This window comes from Limanda limanda, chromosome 5 (genome assembly GCF_963576545.1).
Source record: "Limanda limanda chromosome 5, fLimLim1.1, whole genome shotgun sequence".
NCBI lineage: Eukaryota > Metazoa > Chordata > Actinopteri > Pleuronectiformes > Pleuronectidae > Limanda > Limanda limanda.
This window is the reverse complement of record NC_083640.1, coordinates 3,858,169-3,879,714: the sequence shown is the minus strand read 5'-3', so window position 1 is coordinate 3,879,714 and position 21,546 is coordinate 3,858,169. Positions and strand designations below refer to the sequence as shown.

At 40.5% G+C, this 21,546-nt stretch overlaps 1 protein-coding gene across 1 annotated transcript; it reads left to right on the top strand.

The window, feature by feature from the left end:
* The first annotated feature begins 94 nt into the window (after positions 1-94).
* On the top strand, positions 95-14,446 carry mrpl1 (mitochondrial ribosomal protein L1). The gene is made up of 9 exons (XM_061072168.1): positions 95-135; positions 1,395-1,503; positions 1,673-1,940; positions 9,644-9,727; positions 10,071-10,142; positions 11,042-11,153; positions 11,293-11,393; positions 11,570-11,651; positions 14,287-14,446. The coding sequence occupies exons 1-9, from the start codon at positions 105-107 to the stop codon at positions 14,388-14,390; spliced, it is 963 nt and encodes a 320-aa protein (XP_060928151.1). The 5' UTR covers positions 95-104; the 3' UTR covers positions 14,391-14,446.
* Positions 14,447-21,546: the final 7,100 nt, after the last annotated feature.

Below are 21,546 nucleotides of genomic sequence, written 5' to 3'. Positions count from 1 at the left end.
TTTAAAGAGCCATTTGATTATCACTCTTTAAGATTTGTTTCTCCTCGGACGGAACCATTGTCACAGCGTCACTGTTTCCACCCGGAGCAGACGAGTTCCCAGACATGGCATCCTGCACGCGGACTGTGTGGAAAGGTCAGCTGCTCCAGTTTAACTCTTTAACTCACTTCACTGGAACTGGTTTAAACCAGTTCATTTATAAGATAATAGATTAATAAACTGTATATTCGTGTGTTAGCTTCTGTGTTCGCTAGCTCTACTGGTTGACGAACACAGAATCTCCCGAACCCCGTCTGGGAAATGTGTTATTCTGACTTTCCTCTTCCTTAGTGAATGATTCCACACTTTGAATAACATCGTGTTTGGTCATTTCAGAATCAGTGACATGTTCTGTTTAATTCGGCGTTAATAGAATCAACATTGCAGCTTTTAATTTAACGCTATTTGTTGTTTTGTGGATGGAGCCCCCGGTCTGTGCTGCGCGTTCCTGCACCACAACACGTCGTGGTGGGCGGCGGAGAGAAGCGTTGATGAAATAAGAAAAGTGGAAGTTTAGCTAAATTAAGATCACGAATCGTTGGTCATGTGCAGCCGAATTGAAGAGTTAATACAAATGATTGAATTTGTCATTGAATTTGTTATTTTTAAATATGTGTGTGTTTGTTTATAAGAACGTTTGTCTTAAAGAGGGAGATTTCTGAACGAGGTTTCGGGTTTACTATATCAACGGGAGAGGCTGTAGTTTCAGCCTGTTGTGTTTATAGAAGCCATAATTTACATTATTTACTACAGATAAACCCACTGTTCAATTTGCATTATGATCTAATTTACAGATGTCCACATTTCCCTCATTATTGAATCAAATCCTTCATGAAGCTCGTGGCTCTGCTGCTACGCTTTGATTGATTATTTATCTACGCCTCGGAAAACACATTGAGGAATAATAACCTAATTTACAATTGTGCCGAGGGTACAATGAAGAGTTAATACTTTGAAAGAAAAATAAATAAATAAGACTGAAATAAATAGGCATATATATATATATATACAGTAATACAAGGGAGAAGGTCATAAACAATAATTTGACGATTCAATAAAATACTATGGTTAAGTCAACTAACAGTTACAATCACTGCAGGAGAAGTCAGTTGTACATGAGATAAGATATCGAGAATTCCCTTAATGAAATAAATGAGCATAACCTTAAAGATTTTTGGACATAATTCCAAATGTATGGTGCCTTATAACAGAAAGCTGTCTTCCCCAAGTTAGTGTTAACACGAGACAGATATAATGAAAGCCAGCTCTGGGAGCGGGTGTTGAGGGTATTACAACAAAAGCTTCACCTCAGCTTGCTTCTCTTTCTTTAATTCTAGCCTGTATTTCTTTTTCAGTTTTGTCAGGATGTCCGAGGCCTCTGCTCGGTGCCGCTGGTCCCGGCTTCACAGGCGTCTCACACGCTGCTCAGAGGAAACTACCCGTCAGGACCTTTGCAGCCGTCAGGTGAGTTCTCGAGCTCTTTAACCCAGACTTTGGATACATGTCCGTCTGCTCCCTCCAACAGTTTGGCGGTAGAGCTCGTTGTTATCACACAAATCATAAAAATGAAGACAAGGCCTGAGGAACCAAGTATTTTTCAATTAAACAAATCCCTCATCGACTCGTTTGTCAGGACGCAAAAGAAAGACAAGAAGGAGGAAGCGGAGAAGGAGGTGAAGAAGGAGAAGAAGGTCATCGATGACGCAGGCAGACACAAGCCCTTCGGCCGGACGGCGTGGACCCCCGTGGACGACGTGTACGTTGTGAGGCACTACCCCAGGACCACGTACAGCCCGGCCGAGGCCATCGAGCTGCTGAAGAACTTCCAGGTCCTGGACTTCACTCCGCTCAGCCAACCCGTCTACATCGACCTGAAGCTGGACATGAAGCTGGAGAAGAAGGTAACGACGCTGTAGCTGATCTCCTTACGACTCTGGAGTGAAAAAACTACTATACCTCAATTAATAAATCAATAAGTTGATTCACAGAAACAATTATATGTATTTTATTTAAACAGAAATATAGAAATAGTGACAAAAATACACAATAATGGCGGATTAACTGCGGCTTTTCTTCACGTTTCATTAAAAATGTAGTGTTCTCAGGGTTGTAAAGGGCATTTTTTACCTGATAGTCACAAGATTCAATATTTTTATTATTAAATGCACAACAATAACATTAAGAAGTCGCTGGTGTTATGGCAATTTTACGTCGTCATCAGGAATAAAGAGTGAATCAAACAAACAGCTAGTCTGTCTTTTATTAACGAAGCTCTGGACACAATCAAACTGAGAGCAAGGCTGTCTGCTTGAGAGTGCGAAGGGTCTCTCAGGAACTGGCAGTTAAGAAGCCCCCCCTGAGATCCTCAAAACACTCAGAAGGACTTTACACAAACACATGAACAGCACACGTGGACAGGCAGATCTTCTGATCACAGCATCAATAACATCATAAAGAAACTTAAGATTTAGCATTTGAAACAGGAACTTTGACGAGACAGTGTCTAGACACGATCTCCAACAATGAGATTTTTAGAGAAAGTTTTTAGGCACAAAAACAGTTCAATGACTCATATGAACCCGGGTCACTTGAAAACAGAAGAACTTATGATCAGATACATTTGAACCTGTGTGGACCTTACAGGCACTAAAGGAACAGTAGAATTTTCCACTACACTGGCAATGAAAATCTTGAGTCACAGGCTCTCTTCTAGCAATGCTCAATAATTACAACCAAAAAAAATTAAAAATTAAATAGAATATCAAAAATTTTAAATAGAAAATAAAATGTATATATCTCAAAATATATATGTACAGCTCAAGAGAAAAATAGAACAAAAATAGTTCAATTGTGTGCAGTAGTGCAAATATTCAAACATTCAATAGTCTATCAATTAATAAGTATAAAATTGTGAATATGCTAATTTACATCCGTCGGCAGGTTAAACAACTAACATGAGCCGGATACAGAACAAATAACAAATACAGACTCCAGTTTATAAATACACAAATAGAGAAATTGACATGACACTGAATCCCAAATGTAAATTGACGCCCCTTTGCTGACAGCACAGTCTGTTAAAATCTGCATTTGGGATTAATTTGCTAAACAGCATGGAAACAACTTCCTGTTAATCTCCTGGAAAAGCAGCTGGATGCTCCATATAGACGCTGTTGTCCCGACGGCGTCTGATCTCCTGCCAAAGTGTCTGTTAGAGACAAACGGTTTCAGACTTGGCAGGTTTGTTTGGCTCCTGTTCCCCTGGTTCCGTTATCACCTCGTCTCCACACAGCAGACGGATCATTACAGCTTCAGTGTCAACAACACAGGCAGGTTTAGGTTAATCTGCAGAAACAGCTGTGAGACGCAGGAATCAGAGGCTCAGGAGTTTGTTGTTTCCAGGAAATGATAACCTGAAGTTGGTCTTTGATTGACACATGTCCCTTTTTTGTGTGTTCTGTGTATTTTCTCTGAACAAATAGATTTATTACTATTGTCATTATCCTCCTGTAATGGGACATTATTACATATCATGACACAACAAGCAATTATCAATTCTGGATGTTTAATTCAAACCGTCTGCGGACGGTTTACAAAGGTCAAGTCACGACAACAGACTTGACCTCAATGGCACAGAGCTCAAACATCACGGTGACAGATATGAGGGCAATGGCAATGAGCTCTCAAAAGTACACTCCATTTATACAATCAGATCCCTCCTCTCCACAGTAAAATACATTTGTCCAATCAGCTTCTCTCCATGTCGTTACAGGAAAACCAGACATTGGTCTCTGGCGGTCTCTTTGAAGTTTGAACAAGATGCTAAACGCATCTTGTTCCAGACCCTGTGAGTTTCTCAGAGATCTCCTGTCTCTGCAGGTCACACCTATTAGCCTTTGAAGCTCCCTGCTGCAGAAGACTTAATTGGCCCCTGTTGAGAAACCTTTTGTTCACACTAGACTGAGAAGGCCACGTCTATAAGGCCCTTCAAGAGTATTATGCATAGTGTTAACTTGAGCTAAACTCTGACTATGAGTCTTAAACACAGAAATACATCTTTCAGTAAACTTCTTTCTATATAAATGTAATCTGTTACATTTGAACATGTCTAAATACAAAATTCCCATCACAATTCCTCCCTTTTTATCAATCTGGGATCAACATCTTTATAACATCTCATCATTTAGATTGGGAATTTTCCAGGATATGTGAATTAAAGAAGTAACACTAGTCTTAGTGCAAAAACAATACAACAGAGTTACACAATTGAAAATGATCAGTTTCTACAAACTTCAATAACGTATTTTACAATTATTAAAATGATGATCATCATATTATCAAAATGTTCACTGTGTTGGTGCCACACTTCGTCCTGATCGTGTGTCGAACACCTCCTTGTTGAAGAACATCTTGTTTCAGAGACATCTTGTATGCTCTGACTTTGATGATCAGAAATTTGATGTTGTTCCTGCCAAGCATTCGTGAGCAGGGAAACCATCTCTTTTCCCTTGAATGCTTCTCAGTCGTATAATCATGTGTTGCTGATCTCCTGTTGGTGCGGTTGTGTTCAGCGTGTAGCTCTTCAAATGTGTTGACTCTCCTTGCAACACCTAAAAATTTCAGACTGAAGCTCACACACTGGCACAAAGCACTTCCCGTCCTGTAGATCCACCCCTGGCTCTGGAAATCCTCCTGCGTTGGCCCTCATCTCCAGGTTGACCTCTGCGACCTTCCTGTCATCTGTGTTGAGAGGCATTTGGCTTGCACTCGTTCCATCGACGTCGTCTCCTTCTTCCATCCGCACGTCCTTAAGCACAATCCAGTCTCCTGGTTTCAGGTCACGCAGTCCTCTCTCCATGGATTTAGATAGAATCTCCTCGTCTGCCTGTGGATTTTAAAGAGTACAGGAAACAGTTTAAAACAATATCTACCAGTTTGTTTTTCAATGTGTTTTTCAATGTGTTTGCTATGTTTGTTTTTTACTTCCTTCTCTCTCCACTGTCCCATCCCTGGCGGGATGTGGCATGATGTTGCCTTGTGTTGATACTCATACTCACCAGTATCCATAAAGCTATACTTATGAATATGTTACCCTTGTCAGCGGACATCCTTTTGAAATCTTCCATCATGGAATGAGTTCTCCGAACAGTATCTGTTTCACCGCTGGAGAATCCTGTTTAGATGTTTGGGAAACACTTCTGCTTGCATAGAAATCATGTCATAAAACAAAACAGTATTTATTTATTTCCCTAACCTACTTTATTTAACTTAATCTTTATTAAACCTCTCTATAAATGATTAAACCGTTTGTTTTGAGGTGGATGTCAATCTTGTAGAATCTGGATGTCTCTATTTTATTTGTAACTCAAATTACATAACTCCGTTAAAAAAAGTTTTATTGAATATTATTTAGAGTGTTTCTTGTGTACACCCAATAACCCAATTCATCTATATCCAGCATATGTTACTCCTCTCTCTTGACACACTGACTCCAGTCATGTGTCAATCCAACCTAATGAGAAAACGTACACAGGTTGAACAAAATCATCCATATCCCACATCAAAAGTCCATCGACCACCAAACAAAACACAGTCTATCAAGACTACGTAATTCCTAAACTAATAAACCCAAATCTGCATTCTAAAAAAAATTTAGTTCGATGTAGTCTTGCTAACCGCTCCTGTAACCCACATTAAATGTCAGTGTTAAGAATCATTCAAATGCCTTCCATGTCCTCTACAGACTGCATACTGTTTGCAACCAGTAACACAGTCAAGGCAAGACAATGGTGTGAAGTCAATCTCATGAATTTCTTCTTCAGCCCAAATCACATGCAGAACCCCCATGCAAACAAGCTATCAGTGTAAATCTTGACACTCTCGCCACTAGCATATTTGCATCTCTTTGGTTCATGCATGTAATGATGGGGACGGTTTTCCTTTGTTTCAAACAGAGTCGTAAAACCCCTCTGTCATTCGTTATCACACTGTGATGCTGAAAACCTGTCATCAAACACTTCAGTTTCACAATATTCAGTTGTTAACCATTTAAATCTGCTCTACTGATAAAGTTAAGAGTTTCCTAGTTAAAAACTTTCTATTTGTAAATAGTAATGTCTATCATCCAAAACAATACTGTATCATAGCTGAACCTCCTAGCTGTTGAAAAGTGAATGTTATTTTCTCAAGCAAATATCATTGTTACAGCATATGACACTAGTAAAGTCTTATTTCAAAGTATCACACATATCACATTATTCTGTTCTCTCAGAAGCTGCCATTGCTCTGAGACTTGCTTGAAACTTTGCATCTGTTGCTTTTCCCCTAAAGGAAAAAGTTTTTCTGTTTAAACAAAAGATTACTCATATTCCACAAGAAGATTTCAGATATTCTTTTCTATTGCGTCTGCTCTTCTGATCAGACCAAAATCATATATGTGTCCGTTTCACAAACATGATAGTACCTGTTATCAACTCAGAAAAATCAATAATGTTTACAACAAACTAAAAATGTCAATCAATTACATCAAAGAAATACATTTTCATGCAGAAATGTGTTCAGAAACCCCAATGTGATTTAGCATGAAAGAAAATCGTTTGCGATTAACTTTAAACCTTCCTTTTAAAATCTTTTAATTTGATTAAATGTATTTTCTTTTCTTATAGCCAATGTATCTATCAAAAACTACTGAGACAACACCGTATTTACTTATTCTAAATGCAACCAAACTTATTTTATCCTTAATTTACTTACTATATAACCTTTAAACTAAATTTGTCTTACCAAGTGTTTAGATAAATCTAAGTAAATACCATTTGTGCTCTAATTTGATCTCTCCCCTTGCTCTTTGCAAGAGGATGTTAATTTAGAGGTGAGAAATTTGTCTCGGATCATCCATTGATACGCTTGTGTCAGATCCCCCTTTCTCGTTTAAATAAATGCAGATGTTATTCAACTCTGTCTTCCACTACTGCCCTGCTGTTTTAAAATTTAGCATACTATTCTATCTTCCCCCTAAATTTTACCCAGCAGTAAAGTGACAACAGAGATAAATGTTTGTCTTGCATTTAGCCTCTAACCACATTATTAAACCCCAATGATAAAAATGGATCTATCTACAACCTTTGCATATGTTTTTCTATCATTATGAGCTATATAACATTCATTCTAAGAGTAATATCACACTATTCACACATATTTACTGGTGCTTTTAGTTCCTGAACCTAAAAATAGATTTAATTTGTGTGTTTTTAGCAATTAGTTTTATTGATTTCTAATTTAACTATAATAATGTTAACCATATGCTTTATGTGTAACATTAATTCACATGGTGTCTGCAGCTGTGTTCTTACTTATATGAAGTTTTGTTGAACTTCTCTCTCTCCATCATGGTCTGCTCTTGATGGCTGCTCTGTCTCCATGATCTCCCTCTCAGTGGAAATGTATCCAGATCAGAACCTATTTGGAGAGACTGATACCTGGAGATTATTTCGGTTACTTCCTTCTGTATACTGTCTCTTATGTTGACTTCAGTCAACCAACACTCAAATGCTCTCCAGTCTGGCACAAATAGCTCCACATCTCTCCCTCTTGTTGCTTCTTTGCTTCGTTCTTGTTCAATGAGCAATTTGATCTTAAGTTGCTTCAACTGATTTAAAGTTATGTTCCCTGTGTTTGGAAAATCATAGTTTTTTACCCACAAGCCAAACTGTGTAACACTATAATGACCATACTTCAGAACCATATCTTGAACTGTAGGAGAAGAAATCTGTGGTAAATTCATCTCTGTAATGGTTGTTTATCAATTTAAACTCTGATTTATTCAGTAGAATACGAATCTTTTGGGAATTTAAGTTCTACTGATATGGAAAAGACCCTAATGTTTCAGAATTAATTTCTAAAGCCAATAATTTTCCTATTTCTTAAAAAACGTCTATTTTCAAATTCGTTTTAAGATTGATCTGAATCTTTTTCTTTTTCTTTTGATATAAGCCTTTAAAACTTACACATATATCCCAAATATGATTGAAATTATACTCACCTTATTCCAGTGTTGAGAATTCCAAGAAATCCTCTCTCACTCACTCCTCACTTTTTCTTTTTCAGCTGTAATTCTCAGATTAGTCTCATCAAATCATGCATGTTACTTGTATCAAATCATCAACATTTGTGTAACGTTGATAGTAACCTTTCACCTTCAAAACACTTTTTAAGAGACAATGAGAAAAACCCCTTCAGTTATAATATTGCCACTGTAATCACCTCTTGTAATTACTAAGTTTTAATTTTAATTCCTCTAATACAATTCTAAAACTCTGCATGAATCAAATCGCCTTAGAGAAAACTTCATTTCACATTTCTCTTAAACAAGACACATGTAGGTATAAAATGTATGGGAATTTATCAGATTTTCAAACAGATTATTATGCTGAGACGATACAGACCTGGCCTAGGTCTCTCTGTCACAGCTTTTCCTCCATTTCAAAATAATAATACTATTATATATTTATATTCTACTCTTCTGCTTGTTTACAATAACTATGAGCATGCCGCAGCGCCCAATATTAAAGTAATTTAGCATTAAACTCTTTCGCTAAACCCTGTTTAACATTTTGATCTTTTTTTGAAAAGAATCTTAACCTATTAAGCTTATTGTGAATCCTATACCGGTCTCTAAGACCTCCTTAGTATATACACGTCTGTAACTCACTTCCCTGAATGAGTGAATTTCTTTGGACCTTTTTCCTTAAAAGATCTAAAAACAAGAATTATACTTTACCAGAATGAAACTGCTTGCCTGTCCCAGTTGGTTCTTTAGCCCACCTCAGTGAGCACTCCGGATTCTCAGAACATCAGGCCCACTGAAATAATAAAGGTTTAGTTCCAAACGTACTGCCCCGGCGCAATTACCTACCCTCAGCACCGAGAGCCAGAGTCGCTCACGTGGATGTCACTGCCAACAACAGCCAAATGTAATGGAAAATTATTACATATCATGACACAACAAGCAATTATCAATTCTGGATGTTTAATTCAAACCGTCTGCGGACGGTTTACAAAGGTCAAGTCACGACAACAGACTTGACCTCAATGGCACAGAGCTCAAACATCACGGTGACAGATATGAGGGCAATGGCAATGAGCTCTCAAAAGTACACTCCATTTATACAATCAGATCCCTCCTCTCCACAGTAAAATACATTTGTCCAATCAGCTTCTCTCCATGTCGTTACAGGAAAACCAGACATTGGTCTCTGGCGGTCTCTTTGAAGTTTGAACAAGATGCTAAACGCATCTTGTTCCAGACCCTGTGAGTTTCTCAGAGATCTCCTGTCTCTGCAGGTCACACCTATTAGCCTTTGAAGCTCCCTGCTGCAGAAGACTTAATTGGCCCCTGTTGAGAAACCTTTTGTTCACACTAGACTGAGAAGGCCACGTCTATAAGGCCCTTCAAGAGTATTATGCATAGTGTTAACTTGAGCTAAACTCTGACTATGAGTCTTAAACACAGAAATACATCTTTCAGTAAACTTCTTTCTATATAAATGTAATCTGTTACATTTGAACATGTCTAAATACAAAATTCCCATCACACTCCTCACAGAAAAAAGTGGATTCCTTCGTGAGCACCGTGCACTTACCTCACCCCTTCAAGACGGAGATGAACAAAGTTCTGGTCTTCACTGAGGTAACACTCCTCTCTCTCTCTCTCTCTCTCTCTGCACCTTCACTGAATCTTAATTTCATAGCCAATTGATTGTGTGTTGTTGATGAATTGTTTTAGTATCGTCTCAGCGTGATTCAGATGTGCAGCAGCACCTTCCCATTTGTCACCCGGCTCCTCGGCGCTGAATGGGGCCGGGCTGGTGAATGTGTTCCGGTCACCACAAGATTAATATTCCTGACAAGCTGCACAAGTTGTGGCTTTGAGACGTAGAAGTGCATTTTAACGACGTGGTGGTCGGCCAGAAGCCGGCACACCCAGGTCAGATCCACACGGGTAACACCGCTGCCTCTGCTTCTCTCTGCAGGATCCGAATCAAGCTAAAGTTGCTCAGGAGAACGGGGCAGTTGCAGCTGGAGGAGCAGAACTCATTCAGCAGGTGAGTCGGACTTCACACAAGAAGGTCATATTGAGTTTAATTTGACGTTTTCTCACTTTTCTTCTTGTCGGATTGTAATGAATTTACTTTTAAAATATGTATTTCCAAGTCAAAGCAAGTTTAAAATGACCAAAGAAGAAGCCATAAGCGTTTTTTGTTGTTGATGGACAAAGCGAATAGCCGTGAAAATAAAAGTTCATGCCACAAATCATCAGTTTAATTACATTTCATTTAGCTGACTCTTTTATCCAAAGCAACTTACAATAACTGCATTCAACCCCGAGGGTACAAACCAAGAACAACAAGAATCAAGAAAGTACAATTTCTTCAAAAATAAAGCAAAACTACAAAGTGCTATAAGTAAGTGCCATTTAAGTGCTACTAAATTGTCAAAAAGTTTATAACATTAAACTACGATGATTCTACACATGTTGTGTTTCTTTGAAAACACTGCACAGTGGCCTGGGAGCCGTCAACACAAAGTGGTGCCTTGGTATTTTGCTCGTGTCGGACCACACACTGATCACTAACTGCTGTTCAGCAGCACTGAGAGGAATTCATCTTGGTAACGACTGAAAAACCAAACATCAAACTTTCTGGCAGCCTCGGTGACGTTGTTAAATTGAACCTTAACAGTGGTAATCACTCCAAATGCTGTTATCCTTCATGTGGGGGGGGCAGCGCTCTGTAAGAGACGTTTGTGGAGCTGGAAACTATGTGAGAACTTGGGACGTTCATCACCACCGACATTAAGGATTTCTGGACATCGGCTCTCAGAACATTTCAGAATAAACCAGCAGTAGAAGAGCTGAGGACTGAGGATCTTGTTCTGAATATGTATGCAGTTTGTAGTTTAATTTAATCCGATCTGACTTTTCTTTTCTCCTTTCTGTTTCCAGATCTTAGACGACGAGATTTCAGCCGACTTCTACGTGGCCGTTCCAGAAATCCTGCCGAAGCTTCTGCCGCTAAAAAACAAACTGAGGAAGAAGTTTCCAAAGAGCAAGAGAGGTACGAGAGGCGGAGCGGGAAAAACATCTCGTCCTGTTTGTTGACAAATTGAGACTGAACTTTGAAGAAGAAGAAGATTGTCTAAGGTTTGTTATGATAACTCATTAGACTTGTGCATTCTCTCTCTGTTGACCCCCAGGTTCCGTTGGCGTGAACATCCCCAAAATGTTGGCGTTGTTTAAAATGGGTCACGAGTACATGGTGGAGAGCGACCGCTTCGTCAGGACTCAGATCGCCACGGTGAGGCGGGATAAAGCTGCTAACAAACATAACAACAAACAAATATTAACTCACAACATCTCAGATACGAGCGCTGTCATCGAGAAAAGACATAGAAATGCTTTTATATCGGGAACATTTAGTTTAAGTTTCAGTATTAAAACTTTCTTTCCTCCTGTTTCTTGGCCTCCTCACAGCTGGACATGCCCAGAGAGCAGATCTTCTCCAACCTGCAGAGCATCCTGATCGATGTCTGCTCCCACCGACCGGCCAACATGGGTACGCCCACTAAAACCAGTCCGCACCACATGTTTGACCACTGACACAGAACCACTGCTCAACAGGATCTGACAGCTCTTCAGAATAAAACTACACACTGATTATTGATTTCCTTTTGCTGTCAGAGAGGAATCGCTTGGACATCAAACCAGCGTTTGTTTACTGGTTGGTTTTCCCTCTCTGGTGGAGCCCAGCAGAGTCAGTCCCCACATGAGGCTGAAGAGGGCGCTGCTGCTCAGTAAAAACGTTCCACAGCTTTGCTTTAACGAGGAAAAATTTAAAATCGACGTGATTTGTAGCTGCCGCGTTTTCCTGTAAACACAGATTTGAAACAACCTCAGTTTACGACCTGCAGGGGGCAGCAGGGCGAGCTCGGACTTCTTTCTTTTCTCTTCATTTTCTCCACTTTCCTCCAATAACCCGGCGCGGAGGCTAATCGTCGGTTAATGGAGCCTCATTAGAGCGAGAGGCTTAAATGATCTAAACAATAATTGATTCTGAGCTTGCTAAACAAAACGCCATTAACCGCGCCCGGACTGGAGTGGACTGCCGAGCTTCCAGTAACTCTGATTGAAGACGCTCGTGGAGCCGCGGCCCTTTGTGACCCGGGAACTTCTCGAATCAAGAGCTCTTACATTTCCAATTCATCTCAAGTCCCTCTCTCTCTCTCTCTCTCTCTCTCTCTCTCTCGCTCTCTCTCTCTCCTGAGGACCAGATTGCCATTTAAGCTTGTGTCTCTTCAGCAGAAAACTGGAAATCAGTGTCTCTGGTCCTTGCTGCAGGTTGAGGGCTGTTTACTCACCGGGGGGGGTCATTTGTTTGTGGAGCAGCTTTCCCAGCAGCACTGCTGTCTGTGCTCAGATGTGTTTACTGCTTTGTGCTGTGGTGGCTTCACATATGTTGTCCCAGCTGCTCGCTGGAGGATGTGTCCTGTCCTCGGACACATGGGAAGTTCTAATGGGTGAAATCTTTCTTCACAGTAGATCTGCACACGAGGCGTTGATCCATCTCGCCCTTCAGGACACCGCTTCTCTTTTCTCTTCATCACTGACACAATGATTTGCTTCATTGCTGCATTTTTCAGCAACGTGAATTAGTCTGGACAAAGTGACTTAAATGGTTTTCAGTGTTCTGCTGAACATTCGCCTCGTGGAATTATTTGATACCATAAAACCTAATTTAAGTTTGATAAATGAGCTCACACACAAATTGCCTCATTTGCACCTGAAATACCTAAATATGAAAAATAATATAAAAAGGGGAGATGAAAAGGAACAAAAGAGAAAAGGATGTTAATCAATGTTCAACCTGTCGCGGCTCGGAAATCCTTCAGCATCATTTTTTTCCCGTCCACCAGTTTTCATACATGGTGACTGCTCTCACAGCTGAGGCTTCTGCAGGAAACGTGAGCGGTTGAAGTCTGGTGATGATCCCTGTGGGACTTCTCACCGCTCGCCCTAGAAGTGTTAACGCTCCGCTGAACCCCCCCGGGCCGCACAGTGACCTCCACGCCACAGTGTCCTCCACGCCACAGTGTCCTCCACGCCACAGTGTCCTCCACGCCACAGTGACCTCCACGCCACAGTGACCTCCACGCCACAGTGTCCTCCACGCCACAGTGACCAGAACGTCCGGCTCACTGCCTCGTTTCCACTTCTGTAATTTGAAGGTGGCGTGTTGAACCGACCCCCCCGGGGCCGGCTGAGCTCTGTCTGAGTTTGTGCCAGCAAACATTACACAGCAGGTCAACCCCCCCGACGAGAGGCCGAATTTATGAACTTGATTTAGCTGCGTGAAGAAGTGAGGTCATTTCCATCAACATCTTTTCAAAGAGTGGTTTGGACAGAAGCTAATGTCTGCAGCAGGAGCAGAAACCAGAGGAAACCTCACAGATAAACACTTAGAACTGAGAAAAGAGCATAAATACAACGTGTGGGTGAGGAACAGTAAAAAACGCCAAGGGCCTTATGGGAATTATTCATAACAAAAGCACGGGTGCACGCTGATAAATAAAGACCCGGCTGCAGAAAACAGACAACAGGGGAAATGCTGCTGAAATTAGGATTCATAAGTAAAGACGTGGGACACTGCAGGGAACGGGAGCTTGTTTAAAAATGAAAGCGAGACGGAGGATGTGTGGGCGAGAGACACTGGAAGCAGCTGTTTAATAGAATCACATTCAAAAAATTCATGCTCAGCCTCATAAAGGGAGTTTAAAGTTTTTCAAAAGCCTCCGAGTTTTTTTGTTTTGATCGTTTCCAGCTTCGGGAACAAAGTCGGGATTATTTCATGTTGTGAGGTTTTTCCTCAGAGCACATCGACGTCAGTCAGGATTCAGGTTTAACACGATCACAGCAACTTAATATGAGAAGTTAGAAGAAGTCGTTAGTTTCTCTCTGAATTTTGCTGAAGAGAAAACTATTGATTTTTAATATTTTATTAAAGTTCTACCTTTAAAAAGCATTTATTTATTCAGTCAAACCTTGTTTCTGTCATTTTTGTGTTCATGTTTCTCTCTTAAGAATATTCTTGTCTTGTCCAAGTTTTGAACATTTTCCTCTTCTTCTTCTCTCCTCCTCCTCCTCCTCCTCCTCCTCCTCCTCCTCCTCTCTCCTCCTCCTCTTCCTCCTCTCAGGACCTTTCATCCAGCGAGCGATCATCGGCAGCCACACCAGTGAAGCTCTGTGGTTCAGGAGTGAAGACGTTTTACCCAAACCAGCGGAGAAGAAGGAGGAATGAGACGTGTTTCCCATTGTATATAATCATTGTACTGAATAAAGTGTTTGTTCTCCTGAGCTGTGATACAGTAACTATTTAAAAATAAGGACAGAAGGTCACTTTAATTCATATTCACCCACAGTAAACTTATAAATCAGCTGATACTGTTTTTCATCTGGAAGTCCAGTGAGGTTTCAGTGAGTGTTCTCTTGATTATTAACTGTGACATATTAAAATCCAACTCTTCATCCTGTCAGAGCAAGTTCAGCAGACTTAGAAATGAATTTCCAGATTTCTTTTTAAATTCTTTGCATTTGCTTTCCCATTTCTTCCATTCCACCTCATTCAATCAGGATCATCCTCACTTTGACCAGTTCATTTCTTTTTACTCTACATGTTTGTAATATGAACGACACTGTCATCCTTTTATTAAATAACACAAAAAAGATTCATACGTCATAGAAGAACAACTCTGTTCATCATCATTCAGTTTGAAACTGTTTTGTCTATAAAACGGCAGAAAACGCCCAATTTAAAATGTTCACCTCGGTTAGTTTGTGACCAGTAAAAAGTCCAAATCAGAAACTATCAAATATTCAACTTGATCTCACTGCAGCTGGTAGAACCCAGGTGTGGTACTGCCAGTTGACCACCAGGTGGCAGTGTTGACTGAGGCTGCGCTGCTGAGCCCATGCAGAATGCACAGATGATTTTCCTGTTGCAGGTGAAACTTCTGCACATGGTCACCAGAGAAGAAGCAGAACATCTCGAAACTAACAACCTGCAGCAATAAGCACATTTATTCAGATCTACTTTATTATTAATGAGAGAGAGGGAGAGGGATTTCACTCAGATTTCTTTTTTAAAGTTATTCATTCCATCTGCAGGTGTTTCATTAACTTGATTTATTCTTATGCCTCATGTATCTTGTATCTTGTGTTGTTTTATTTTGTTGTTTGATTCTGTTCTGTTCCAAATGAATCACCCACAGTGGGATTTAAATAATAAAGTACTTTGTATTTTTAAAAGCAAACTCCAGCTTTACATTCTGTTCAGGCTTTGATTTAATTTTATTTATTCATCTCTCTGTTTATTTATACAGCCCAGACTGTTGTTTCAATCTATTTAATTTCTTTATTCAATTATTAATTCATTAATTTACTTTTCAATCTAATACCCAACTTTTTATGTTTGGTTTTACCTAAGCAGGTGGACAGTCAGTTTAATATGGAGATAAGTTGGAGCGTTTATTGGTCCCAGTGGAAATCAAGCTGCAGCATCAGAGAGAGAGAGGCAGAGAAGATGAAGGAAATAATCACCTTTATAAAATTTACTCCACGATTCTCCAGATTCTGATCCTTATAGGCCAGATTTCTGTGACTTATATTGTCAACATCAATCAAAGTATTGTAAAGTTTAATGTCCTCCTCCAATTAGAGGGTCAAAGGATTCAGGCTGTGGTCAACAGGTGTTATGATGTTATTTTTTAGGTTGATTTTGGGATCAATGTTTAAGACTCACGGCATCTGAGGAGGTTCGAGGTCTCGCAGCGTTGCAGCTATATTGAATTCTGTCACTTAACTCCAAGACACCTGCAGAAACTCTGCAGAAAGTTTGGATTCCATCACATGATATATGACTTTTTATATCTTTTATATATTTTTATTCAGAAATGTTTATGTCAAAATAAATGTTACTTTGTATAAATATTGGTAAAAAGTGAGTAAATAAGAAGTAAACAGTGAGTAAATTTACACTGGTTTCCTATTTTTTATTGCTCTCCTATGCATGTTGTATTTATTGCGTTTTTATGTTTCTATGTTCATTGTTTGCACCAATAACCAGAGCAAATTCCTTGTATGTGTAAACGTACTTGGCAATAAAATACTTCTGATTCTGATTCTGATATGGTCTCATCTAATTGGTCAAGAGTCAGAGTCTTTAAGAAGTTTCCTCAGAGTCAAGAAGAGGAAGGAGTCCTGCTGATGATGATGATGATGATGATGATGATGATGATGATGATGATGATGATGATGATGATGATGATGATGATGATGATGATGATGATGATGATGATGATGATGATGATGATGACATGAGGCCTCCACGTCAAGTCTCCTCTGATGTTGGTTAAATCATCATTAATGAGGGAAAATGTTAATTATTCATGTGTTTGTCCGAGTTGGAGTTCTTCTGACGACAGACTGGAGCTCAGGGTTTACCCAAATATCTTAATCCCCCCCCCCACGTCACTGGGTGATGGTTATTAATAGTCGCAGGGTGCAGCCGCAGTTAAAAGCAGCAGAAATAAAGCTCGTTCAAAAGCAAAAACTGATCCGATCCGATTCTGGCAGAGGACAAAGGGGCTGAGAGCAGATCAGGTTACTGCCATGTGACACTGAGGAATCTCAGGCCTGCACCGCCTCTGATTCCACATCACACACACACACACACACACACACACACACACACACACACACACACACACACACACACACACACACACACACACACACACACACACACACACACACACACACACAGAGCTGCACACACACACACACACACACACACACTGAGCTGCACACGTCTAATAATAAGATTCCAGGAGGTTATCAAACAGGCATCAGCTGAATTACACACTCCTCACTTATTATAGATGAAAAATAAGCCCAGTGGAAAACACACTGTAACACTCCATGAATGCAAAGTGCTAAAAATACACAAAAAGGTCACAGTGAGAAAACTGGACAAAGTCCCTGTGGAGTCATTACAGTGACACCAATGCTGACAAAATTAGAAAATACAGCGCCCATGAGTCTAAAAGTAAAACTTCCTGTTAGTACTGTAAACTGTATATATACTTATTTAAAATAAATATAGATTATATAACTATGGAAACAACAGGAGGTAAAAATCCCATTAAGTGAGATAAAGTAATTAGCTTCCAACTTATTGTGACACAAAAGGATGAAGTGTGTTAAATGAACCATTAACTGATTCAATAAAGTAATTTTACATGTTTAAAGGCATCAAAAATATAAATTACAGTATAAAGTTGAATATTTAGCCTCTCAGATACATTTTAAAGTTCTTAAATTTGAATATTTAAGTTACTTCTCAATCAACACTATGCAACTTTTTCACCTTAAACCAGCAGCTTGATGAGAATGAGTTTGGCGTTCATTGATAAAACAGAAAGTTTCCTCTTTCATTTCCACTCAGGTACAAGAGGAATATTATGAGACAGGTATAAAAATGAGATAAGATAAGATATGTAAACAGAATGTAAACAATGTACATATGATAGTCACAATGTAAAGGGGATATTGACAATATACAAGTCAATATATAAAGTGTAAAGCTAATATATACACAGTGGAAAAGATAATATATACACAGTGTAAAGCTAATACAGTGTAAAGCTAATATATACAGTGTAAAGATAATATACAGTATAAAGCTAATATATACAGTGTAAAGATAATATATACACAGTGTAAAGCTAATATATACTCTTTAAAGATAATATACAGTATAAAGCTAATACATACAGTGTAAAGCTAATATATACACAGTGTAAAGATCATATATACAGTATGTTAACAGAATAAACAGAATGTAAACATTACATTTACAGTATAAAGAGGTTATAAACAGATTGTATTTGAACTAACCAGAGATTTCCTGCAGTAAATGGGATTTGAATGATGAAGCCTTTCATATATATATTATATATTCATTTATATATTGACTTTCTATTCCTTCACTAACTCTCTCCTTCATGTGTGAATCCTCAGGGAGACTCCTGCATGTGAGGAGGAGGTGGGACGTCCTCCTGGAGAGAGGGGGGGACGAAGAAGAAAGACAAGAAGAAGAGGAGGAGGAGGAGGAGGGAAGGAGGAGGAAGGGGTGGGGGGGCTCTGGGAGGAGGAGAAGTGAGTTCAAACCTCCGCAGCAGGAGCGCGTAAAGTCCGCTGCTGTGTCCGCCTCCCGGTCGCTGCAGCTGGAGGAGCAGAAGAAGAAGCTCCGTGCAGACTCCTGGTTCCTCCTGGTTCTCCTGGTTCCTCGGGTTCCTCCCGGTTCTCCCGGTTCTTCCCGGTGTTTCTCCCGGTTCCTCCCGGTCCTCTCCTCCCCACAGACCCTTGCTCGCCCCGCGGAGCCGCGGAGCTGCGACCCGGCGGAGGAGCCTCGTCCAGCCCGGAGCGCAGCGCCGTGGAGCCGGGTCCGGATCCCCGCGGTCCCCCCTCCTCCTCCGGGGAGCACACAGCCCGGATCGGCCCCGGATCTTCTCTGATAAACCCGGGGAGACCTGCTGGAGACTCACACCCAGACACCTCGCCTCTTTCCTCCCTGGATTTGGATTTATTTCCCCGGGTTCTGCTGCTGCCACCATGGCTGGATGGTGGATGTTCGCCGGAGCTGTGGCCGGGATCCTCAGCCTCCCCCCGGGGAGCCATGGTGGGTATTCGCCGGGTTGTTTTGTGGGTCAGGGGCTGATCCGGGACCACATGAGAACCAGATCCACTTAGACCACAACCTGAAAGTTACTTGCTCCCAGTGGAGCAGTTTGCATTGATCCACCAGCGAGAGGGATTCATTCCTCAAGTTGCTGGGTGGTGGTGGTGGTGGTCGTGGTGGTGGTCGTGGTGGTGGTGGTGGTGGTGGGGTTCCCAGCAGGGGGCCAGGACCCCCGGGGTGGGATCCACTGAGCTGGGGTTTGTTCACCAGGCTGAGAGAGGAGGGAAGTTTGTGTGATTCCTGCTGAGATGGTGAATTTAAAGTGTGAGCTCTTTCACATTTAAAACATGTTACTGAATGGATCTCATTAGATTAGATTAGATTAGATTAGATTAGATTTTATTGTCATTGCACAGTACAACAGATGGATCTCATCATCATCAGGTGGAGATTTAACGGTTTATGTTGCCTAGTCAGATTTATCCTGCACTGATGAATCCAAACTTCTTTGTTAATCTTCATTGAATCACAGGTTCAATTGTGTCTAATTTGAAACATTGTTTCTGTTTTGAAGTGTTGTTTAAACACCAGTTAGAAACTTGGACTTGGACCCAAATGCAACAGGAAGTATTTTCCTCGTTTGTGAAAACCCAGCGGCTCGGCCTCTGGGATGAAACCCTGCAGGCTGTCAATCATCTTCAGACCCAACAGTCCCTCAGGTGTGAGAGAGGCTGAGGGACCTCGGGTGTGAGAAGATCTGTGAGAAGAAGATTCTCACTCCTCAAATCTGTGGAGGTGCATCACCTCAAGTGTGGGACTCAACCTCGTCTGAATTCCATCAAACATCCAAAACACGCCTGTGAAATCGATTCTGCTCTTGGGGCCTTTGAGCTTCTTTAAATTTTCATAACCTCATCAAACCCAGAAGGTCGTCCCCCAGCATGCACTGCAGCCACACTCAAAATGCATGTAGAGATCTAGCAGGTGAACGTTCCTCTGCAGAACCTGGACCTCCAGGCTCCTGCACCAGAGTCATTAGCATCTCTTCAAGTCGGCGTGAGTCCAATCTGCTTGGCAGCACTTGACTCGACCAGATTCAAACTTTCGTAGAAAAGCGAGAGACGCTCGCTCGCCCTCCTTTCCGCCGGAGAAGGAGCACGTTGGCGTTCGGAGCGAGAGAGTTGAAACGAGTCTGACATTAAGAGGAGAGGAAGGATGACGAGGAGGAGATGAACTTTCTGTGTAGAACAAGTTCTTTGACAGTTTGTTCCTGTTCTCATCACAGGAGATTACCCACTGAATACTTTATCATCTTGACCTCCGTCCCATGATGCATTGCTTTGGCAACATGCAGGTCAGAAGATATCTCGACTTGCAGTTAAAGTTTTGGTAGAAATCAGGTCTTTAAATATCTGAGAAAAGTAAAACTCCAGTTCTAACAGCACTAAGATGAGGATATAAGAAGTTTAAACACAATCACGGACAAACTTCCACCTTCTGAAGAATATTGAATCCTAAATTTAAAAGTTTTGAATTCCCTTTTCACCTGCAAATCACAGTAAAAGTTCGAGGTTTCACTTTCCCTGCATCACAAACAGTTAAATCTCCACTTGACGCTTAATAACTGGAGCAAAAGAGAATCTCCGGGGTGGAGGGGGAGGGGCCTCTTTCAGAACCTCGGTGAAATGAGCGTCTGTGTGATTTGAAAGAGACTCTGGGGTTAAAGCAGAGAAAGGCTGATTACGGCTGATTGTAGAGAGTCGGTTTATGATTCAGGTCTCTGCAGATTCATAATGATTCACGATATGAGATCATAATTTAAATATGTTATCTTGTTATCTGGAGATATTAAAGTTTGATCGTGTGCCCGGGACGTTAAATGTTGATCAAATACAGGATGCAAAGAGCTTGTTAATTTATCAGTTTTGCGATGATCTGCTCTTCGGCGCAGTTTCCTCCCTGTGATGATTCTCATCCATATTCAAGGCTCCATCACAAGAAAACAGCGTTTGAATTCTCATGATTCTGCTCATTAAAGAATCTTCTGGTGAGAAATTGGCTTTTTGAAACACGAACACGAGCAACTCATTATGTGTCAGGTTCCACTAATCCTCCGTGAACCTCCAACAGAACCAAAACTCCAGTTAACGTCCATGTGTTTTTAGTAGGGCTGGGCAAGTTAACTCGTTTTAATCGAGTTAACTCAAGTGATGAGTTAACTCGATTAATTATTTTATCTCGCATTAACTCAGGTTTGATTATTTATTGTTTTATTGTGAAAGTCAGGCTTTTATTTTGTGAAAGTCTGTTGCTGACTGCTGCAGAACAGGAAAAAAGAAAATAATTGGCGGATAAACAATCGAGTTAACTCATCACTTGAGTTAACTCGATTAAAACGAGTTAACTTGCCCAGCCCTAGTTTTTAGAAATATTAAGCTTAATTTACATTTCTTTGTAAAAAAAACCTATCTGTCGCACGCTAGTTGCAAATATGACGAACACTCGATAAACACTTCAATAAATACATCTTTATCTTAAAATTCGGTGTATTTTCAGCTTCGGTTTAAATGTTTTTGCTGAAATTTGCTTTTCGATTAATTGCTAAATTGGCAATAATGTCCGTGCACTTTCCTCATATAGTTTAGAAGTGAATCCCTCCTCACGTCTCTAACTGGATTACAGTAAACTCCAACATTTGACGTGTTAATTAACGTCA